We start from the raw sequence: 8,865 nt of genomic DNA, 5'->3' as shown, positions 1-8,865 counted from the left end.
GAAATGCTGAAGGTCACAGGAGTCTTTTATTGGTGTCATAGCAGGGTTCTTGTAGCTTTAGTGGTCCAAAGATTGTCTACTAGCAATAAGAAACACTCTGGAAAACTAATTTATTAACCATAAGTTTTAAGTACCATTGTTTTAAGTCAATACAATTCAGATGTTTATTATTATTAAGATGCAAGGGCATAGTGAGGATATCAACAAATGCACAAATGTTATAGGTTCTTACACAAATCTAGTGAATTTACATTAAAAAAATTCAGACAAACACGTTATTCTTGCTGGGTGTGTACTGTCTGTTCAAAATCCCAGTGTGTCACATCGGTCTCATGTCTTGTTCAGCTGCCTTAAAAGGGGTGACATACTAATAATGAAGTCAAATTGCAAATAAAAATGTGATAGGTGTTGGCTGCACATTTGTTAACTTCAGAAAACAAGCTTTCAAACATTCAACTTTCAAAGATAACGTGCCCAGTTGGAGGTAGTCTCAACCTCTATTTTTCATATTTTTGATTTGTTTGTAGCAATATGTATATATATATGTGTGTTTGTATGCATCTAGCCAGTTACATATCTAGCTAACTATGATATTATGCCACTATAGGCCTCTATCCTGCAAATGTTGAGTTTTACAGACAGAGTGTGCGCTCTGTTGTTTCCGCCCATCTTTGGTAAAAGGCAAGTCTATTTTCGCTTAGCTCGCTGTCAAGCTAGCAGCTAGCTGCTTACTTGTTACTCAATTTACAAACACCTGTGCTGTTGTAAGCCTTGTTTTCCGGACAAACTGTACATTTTTGCTATACAGTCCGTAAATATACAGTCGGTGGAATTTCCCTTTGGTTTTTCTGTAATAAGATGGTCGTTTTGACAAATAACAATGAGGAACAGGATTATATGTGAGTAGAATTATTACTGTTACATGAACCAGCTAGTTAGCATTAGCTAGATTTATAGCTTAGTGTAACGTAAATAGCTAGCTAATTTAGGGTTAGTTGCCGATTGCATGTCAACTGAAACAAATCCAGGTTAACTGATAAGTAACTGACCTCTGCAAACCTCTATTAGCCGCTTTGGTCATTGCAGATTCTGAGATTTTTGCAGGAAGTAAAACTCCTTGTTAGCCTTATGTAAGCTAACTAACTAGCTGGCCTGTTTATATCAGTTGCCTTGGAGCCTTTAAATCGACACGTTATAATCACGTCATTGTGTTTCTATCAACAGATCAGCTAATGTGCATTGCAATCAAAAACGAATTTGTCGTTTCATTGCAAATTAGGAAGATGCACAAATCACATCAGACTAAATATGAGTGCATTTTACACACATGTATTTATATATATATATATAAATTTGTGTTATCTGAATTCCTGATTCAGTTTGGTTTAAATGATGGGTCGAAATTTGGGACAAATGTATCAAAGTCTGGTTGAGATTACAGCTTATCCTGATGCTAATAACCTGCAGGGCTCAGGTTAAATTTAGCACCAGAAAATCAAGTTGGCATCTCGCAGTCAGAAAACCGAGCAGAGGTGGTCCACACACCACCCACTGACCTACATCTGAAGCTGTTGCAAAATGCTCTGTCCTCTACGCCCTGATCCATTTAAACTCAATGCAGAGATTAACCAGAGGCAGCAGAGAGCATTCAAGAGATATTACCCATCCTATAGCTGAATCATCATCAGCACCTTTCATACTTCTCACCTTTTCATTTGGGTGAGAATTCAGAGAAGGTCATTACCAACAAAGCAGTAAGCATTAGCTCAAGAAAATACATCACTATATGCAGCAAGGACCAACAGAGGCACAAACAGTACTTACCTGAAGTGAATTAAAAAGTAAGGAACAAAAACGTCTTTCACACGTATTAGAATATTAATTGTCATGTTGTCATGCAATATTTTGCAGGGAAACCTTGAATTTTGGTAATTATTTGAGTGTTACTAGAAAGCAACAATAGAGAAGTTTATGAACCTCAAATTGAGGCTTGTTTTTAAGTCCACTGGCTTTTGTTGTGCCAACTCCTGGGTCCAAATAGTGCCTGGGGGCTGAGATCCGACTTTGTTTGCTCGACGTTTTTGCATGTTTTTGATGGCGTCTTTGTGACCTCCTCAGGATGACGACAAATTCCACTGCACCCAACAGGACACAAGAGAAATAGCCCAGAGTTTTGACCCAGCCTATAAACCACACAGCCCATGGGACCTAAGGGATTCGCTGCTAACCTACCAGCAGTCCCGTGTTCATGTCCTGATGAGTTAGACGGGGCCCAGACTACCTTTTTGCTGCAGTTGCATTGGTGCACTTAAGTTTTTCTTTAAGGTGCACCCACGATTTTCACACTACCTTTAACGCCACATTAATACAGTTGTCCTTGGGTTCCATGTGTATAGGTAGTAATGTAAATCATTACTCAATAGAAATCTACCTCTCTGACAACTTTGTTTGGTTAGACAGTTGTTACGACAAGTTACTCTACAGATTTTTTTGGTTGCACGGTGGCCTGTTAGAGTTGCTTTGTGGCCTGAGGCAGACCTGCACAATATTTGGTGTTAATAATAGGGTTATCTTTGATGCCTACTTGGTGCTCTGGGATTAAGAGCTTCAAAAACAAACACATATGAATGTTTAGCTTGTACACCTTGTTCTGATGAACCAGACCTGAATGACTAGTTTCAACGTATAAGCCCAAAGGAATTTGAATAGTTGGAGAGGAAGAATATGCAGCAGCTTGAGGAAATGTAGCATAAAAAATCCCATCAACATATCAAATGAACCTTTTAAGAGGGGCAGGCAATTCCCCTTGAATATTTCTATTACTGAAACTCTCTTTGGGATATTTTCCAGCCTGATAGAAGAGCGCAAGTGCGTCTCACTGCCCAGCTCTCCTGCCAAGAGAGTGTCTCCTGCCAAAAAGAAGCAGTTCTACATCAACCAAGCCATCCGCAACTCTGACCTTACACCTCGCGCCAAAGGCAAGAAGAGCCTCCGGCGACAGGAGAACAGTAAGCTCCCGTTTCATATCATCAGGTTATAAGATGCCGTTGCTCACTGAGGGCTGAATGCGGATGGAAAAGCAGTTGAAAGGGGAAAAAGTACTAAGAAATGTTTTATAAAGCCCATTTGTTGCACTTGAATCTGATGAATTGGATCAAGTGAAGTCCTTCTGCACAAATTAATATTTGAAGCTAGAAATAGTGGCTTCATCAGTTAAAAAGAGCCTTTACATTAACTTAACAATTGCTACAAAAAAGTAAACGACAATTATATGCTCATCAGTTAACTCTGAATGTGTTATTCGCCCTTATCAGCACTGCCATTCTGACTTTTTGCTCTCAGCACGCTATCTTGACAATCTTCTTGAGAAAGATGAGTGCTCCAAAGATGATCTGGTTTGCAGTAACCCAGCCATCCCATCCATCTTCACTGAGGCCTGCACCAATGGAAACTACATAGAGGTGCACATCTCGCTCATATATTAAAGAACTGTTTAGTTTTTTTGTTTTGACAAGCTTTTGGAAGGACAAACCGTCTGCATTTGTTGCTTTTTCAACTTTCTAGACTAAATCTAAGATTAATTTCCGACCTGACGAGTGTTATTTGATGTGCCGTTGTTGTAGCCATGGAGCAACTTCATGAATTGCTCTGGCGAGGAGCAGGAGAGGCTGCTGTCTCTGTTGGAGCAGGAGGATGCCAAAAGGAAAAACTCCAACCAGCCCCTGAAAGACCGGAGGAACGGTGAGCGTCCCAGTTTATGCTTGTTTGTTTTGAATGTGGTTATTTGGCTGACTGACACTCTTTCTTTCCACAGTATATCCTGCCTTTACTCCTCAGGACTGCTACCAAAGAATCGACCGCAGACTTCGACTGACTCTGAGACGGAAGCAGATGCCCATGGTGGGTGTCGCCTCTTCTTCATATCCATCTCTGTGCATTGAGCGTTAACGTAACATTACAGTCATTTACCCAAAGGACCTCACAAGTGAACATTTGTTACCTGATTGCATCAGAAGTTGCAAAGCTTCAACTTCTAATATTGTTTTCAAACTAAATTAAACGTATATTAACTTTTTTTTTTTTAAACATGGGTACACCCACTAAAACAGGCTTATTAAAGCCTTTACAATTGTGTATTATCAATGCTAAAAGTTGTCGGTCCAGTATGCTCCTGCTTCCCCGAGGACAGGCCTGTCACGACAGCAACAGGAAGGCAGCGTTTCTCACACTGCATTGTATAGGCAGCGTTTCTCATAATGACGACTCTCTGAGATGATCCGAAAACTGTAGGCAACCACTTTCAACTCGGCTGCTGATGTCAACCCCAAACCGCGGGGCAGAGAGAATCAGAATCAGAAAAAACGTTGTTTATCCCCGAGGGGCAATTAGGAAAACTTCCAGAGTAAACTTCCAGATCAGGCTCGTCTCTTTTTCGACACGAGTCGTTGCTGTTGGACTCAAGGTCTCCAGTTGAGACGTTAGCGTTGGCCGACGTGTGTTTCTGTAAAGAAAATTTGATTACTTGCCAATAAATACCTGCTTCTTCTGCAGAGTCATTTGACGCAGGACTGAATGCTGATTAAACATTTTTTGCGCTCAGGATCCAGGCGTTAGCTAACGCTTTAGAACCACTCGAGAAGTTAACAAATCATTTTCGCCACATGACATGGAAACTTTCCTCTTATCGACTGCTGTAGAAGTCTTTTGTTCCTGCTTTGTTGCAACAGTTACTTTCTTTAATCTGTCCTTGTTCTCTTATAATGATGAGCTATGATCAACACCACTGTAACAACACACTGGCCATGTTTTACACTCCCAGCATAAACTGTCTATCGGTTGTAACTGATGGAGCCAAATGCGTGTGTGGTAATGATATGCATATTTTGTATCATCTAAACTTGACTTTTGCCTCTACATAATAGTCGCCGATACGTTTTCAGTTAAGTGAATGATTTTCAGCTCTAAAATGGCTGTTTTTGTGCCGATTAGAAAACAGTTAACGAGTCCCCCAGATCCATGTAACTATCAAACAGGTTTGACCACACTGTCACGTGTTGTGTTGGAAACATATTCAACAAAGCCCTGCGAGGTTTACCTTTTAATCGTATTACTGCACAGTTAGACTTAAATTAGCTGATAAAAATTCAAAAGTTAGTCATCATAGTTGTCAACAGTGAAAGATGATGTTTAGGGATGTGAGGAGAGGAAAATATTAGTATGTTCATCAGTCACAACAAGGATTTCTGTGGAGATCAAACCTCATATGTCTCTCCTAACTTTCCTCTTTTCAGGGAATGCTGAAAGTTCTTGAGGAAAACCTTCTGAGCTTCTTCAGTGCCACGCCTGGCTTGGTTTACACCACCAACCTCAGCAGCAGGTAGAAATCCTTTTTCTGTTGTCAGAGTTCAAAAGGCACCGGACTCGGTTTCTTAAAAGGACTCTGAGGGTAAGTCTTAACTGGATTGTTCATACTGGAGGCTGCGCCACAAAACCTCGTCATCTTCTTCTTCAGTAATGAGAAGTTGCCACTTTAAGCAAAAGCGTAAATGAGTGTGAATAAATGTACTCTGTAGTGACCGTGCATGTAACCATGCTCAGTGTGTGATATGATTAGGTTCCAGGACACAGAAGTTATTCTACAAATAAAAGTCTGAGATATTTGAATATGTTTGTTGCTGTTTTCACGCTGCAAAGCAGAACCAACAGTGGGACAAAACGTTTGCACGTTCACTGTCGGCCTTCAGCCTTCTTGATGATGAAAATGCTTTGCTTTTCTGTACTTTGGCGCCAGATCAGGCCTCAGACCCGTCAATATGTTGCCTGAAATAACACAACCCACCAGCGCACCTCTATAGATTGTGTTAACACACTTTTGTGTCCTGAGCGCTTGACAAGTAATGAAGGCTGAATACCCAGACTGATGGGTCTTAATTTTATTTGCCCACCTGGAAAATCGATTTATATTAGATTACATGAAAACTTTGTGGGCCACACAGTGGAGGAGAGTCATTGCAGCAGCAAGATGCAAACAAAAACAGGATGTGAGGAAATGGCAGCTGATTGGCTTTAAAGAGACAGACTAACTTAATTGATCTGTGCAGGGAAACTGGGTCACTTCAAAAGCAAATTAATACTCAGTTTGAATTGATTGTAAATGATTAAATGAGACTTAGGAAGGGGAAAGTCATGCTTCTCTTGTTTGTGTTTATGAACCAGTTTTGAAAGGCTGTTGCTTCACGCCATCTGCCAGTATATGGACCTCGTCTCTGCAAGTGAGTGGAAATGATTTGTACCAGACCGACACGATCACAGTGTCACACTGGTCAGCGATTTCCGTCTTAAATACATAGAGTGTTTATCAGCCAGCAGAAACTTACAGACACAACCACAGAGCTGTTTTTAAAAATGTTGACATGGCCTGGCTGCACTCACAAAGCCACTTTCATGTGTTTCGGTGAGGTGAGAGTGATCAAAGTCTATGTGTTGGACCTTCAGGCACCGACTACAATGGGTCACGTCAGACTGAAGTTGTGAACAAACAAGAGGAGTTTCTGCCTCCTGGACTTCCACTGTCTGCCTACCTGGAGCAGATGATCTGAGGCCTGGACCGTGCCCCGTTTCCTCGTTTCATCTGCAGCGGGAGCTCTGTGAAGCGAAGCTCTGAAGAGCAGTCCGCACACAATGCCAGTAACGCCCATAAAGCTCCGCAAAACAGAGCGAACAAGACACCCCGTTTGCTTTTTCCCTGGTTTCCTTTTTCCCTGGTTAGTTTCTGGGAATTAATTCTATCCATAAACCACTAAAAGTTAACATGAGCATGATAACTAGGCTTTTTTTTCTTCATATCTTGCAGCTGGCTTTGCAACTTAAAGAAAAATGGTGTTTGTTTGTTTTTTTTTACATCCACCCAGCAATGAAATTAGTTTCCAGTTTTAGGTTTTACTCGTTAATGTGCTAATATCATGAATATCATTGTGCCTCTTCTCATCTCATGGAAGCTGTCACAAGTTTAGACGACATGAATTATAACTGTACAAATGTAAAGCAAGCGTAGTCGAACCGTTCTTTAATGAGTTTAACCCCTGAAGTGTGTCCCGACAGTGTAAACAGCCGCTGAACTTCACAGACAGCCGATATACATACATACATATATATATGTAGAGTTCAGTGTGGGGCTGTAAGGAGCCTGTGGCACTGTTAACATTACTGCATGAAATGGTGCTTGAACTACTCTCAAAGAAAATGTGATTCTTTCTGCCTGAAAGAATCACCTGTCGGGTTTGTGTTTGTGAGGTATGAAGCATGAATATTATGAATTTACCTGTCTGCACGGACACATCACTCGTCATAGGTGGAAAAGTGAATGTTTTTCATCGTTGCTTTAGGAGGAAAAGTTACTCTTTTACATCTGAATGATGTCGAGGCGAATTTATCTCACTCAGCTTTGCATCTGCCCAACACGCCGACACCCTGTCGACACTGGAGGTGTTTTAGCCGACATTAGACAAACTATGTTTACAATGAAACCTGTGTGGCTTCCCTCATCAACCCACTAATGATGATGTTACAGTTTAACCACTGCCGGCTGAAACAGTCGAGTCGAGGTACAGTTAGAGTGCGACTCGGCCATTTAATTGGAGTTCACCGTCCCAGTATAGGTGCAAGGGAGCGGAATTAAGCTATTAACCAAAGTATGTCAGATGCTGTGGGCTGCGCGAGCAAACGTTCAAGACGTTCTGCTGCTTCTAACTTTCTCCCTGGTTCATCATAGTACATGTACGGGAATTTGGCTGTATTTATATACACTTCCCAGAGTGTAGTTGAACATAAACATGCAGGAGTGATTCAGCCACAGTATCCGGGCGTGTCAATTTTCTACGATCTCTGTTGGGCTAATGTTGTTTTTACATGCATTTTTTAAAGTCCGGCATTGGTTAAACCAACACAATAATTATTGTAAAGGTGCTTACTGCTGTTTTAAACCTCGGGTAATAGTCTGTAGCAGGTTTGTCTGAATGCCTCTGAATGTTCAGACACACACACCCCAGTTAGACAAGGTATCAGTGCTGTTTGAGTAACATTCGAAAGATGAGGAACTTTAGATGCACACACATCGCTCTCAGTTTACACACAACTACAACTTTTAAAGCCTCTTGTTTATGTTAACTGCTAATATGGTTTAATGGTGTACCGTACTGTGTGTACAGTAGAAATGTTACACTTACAGATAAGTATCTATAAGGTTTGAGGTTTAAAAAAAAAAAAAAAAAAAACCTGCTCTGATCTCAATACTGATAAATACAACCCCAGAAAAGCACTTCTGCCTTATAAACACAAGTTTCTATGTTTTACCTGTACGTGTGTTTCTACATTTGTACTTGAACAGATTCTGGAAACGTGTATCCAGGTTTTAAGAAGAAAAAAAACTGCTTTTCTTTTGATGCTGTTGTCGGCAGTGTAACCAAAACTTGACCTTTTTGGTGCATTTTGTCAACAACCAAAGTTTGTGCGTTTGTTGTGCGAATGTCCAACTTCTCAGGCTTTGAACTTCTCACTCTGAATGTCATGTAGTGACTTTGTGTGTTGTCATTTTCTGTGTACTCTGCGCTCTCTTGAGATGGACCTGTTTGCGTCGCTGCCAACTTTTTAAATACAAACGGTCATGCTGTAAATATTTGTTTAACTTTTGCCAAAAATTTCGATTGTAAAAGGCTAATAGACGGAGAGCTTTATACACTATCCTGGAACATCTTTGTGTGTATATATGACGTGCATATTTATAATTATCACTACAACAATTAAAGCTTTTAAGTTACTTGTTCCTCTTTTCTCAATTTATTGAGTGCTTTTTTTTAGATTTACGTC

General features: G+C 40.6%; 1 protein-coding gene across 2 annotated transcripts; it reads left to right on the top strand.

Annotated features, from left to right (window-relative positions):
* The first annotated feature begins 705 nt into the window (after positions 1–705).
* On the top strand, positions 706–8,815 carry r3hdm4 (R3H domain containing 4). 2 transcript variants are annotated; one of them, XM_072389258.1, is made up of 8 exons: positions 706–899; positions 2,851–3,008; positions 3,343–3,461; positions 3,624–3,741; positions 3,815–3,900; positions 5,292–5,377; positions 6,217–6,272; positions 6,496–8,815. In XM_072389258.1, exons 1-8 carry the CDS (start codon positions 859–861, stop codon positions 6,597–6,599), a joined length of 768 nt encoding a protein of 255 aa, XP_072245359.1. In that variant the 5' UTR covers positions 706–858; the 3' UTR covers positions 6,600–8,815. The 2 variants fall into 2 exon arrangements, with proteins under 2 accessions (XP_072245359.1, XP_072245360.1); XM_072389259.1 differs by lacking the exon at positions 6,217–6,272.
* Positions 8,816–8,865: the final 50 nt, after the last annotated feature.

The sequence above is a fragment of the Leuresthes tenuis genome, unplaced genomic scaffold (genome assembly GCF_036924035.1).
Source record: "Leuresthes tenuis unplaced genomic scaffold, fLeuTen1.0.hap1 SCAF_7, whole genome shotgun sequence".
Classification (NCBI taxonomy): Eukaryota; Metazoa; Chordata; class Actinopteri; order Atheriniformes; family Atherinopsidae; genus Leuresthes; species Leuresthes tenuis.
This window is presented reverse-complemented; position numbering and strand designations above follow the sequence as displayed.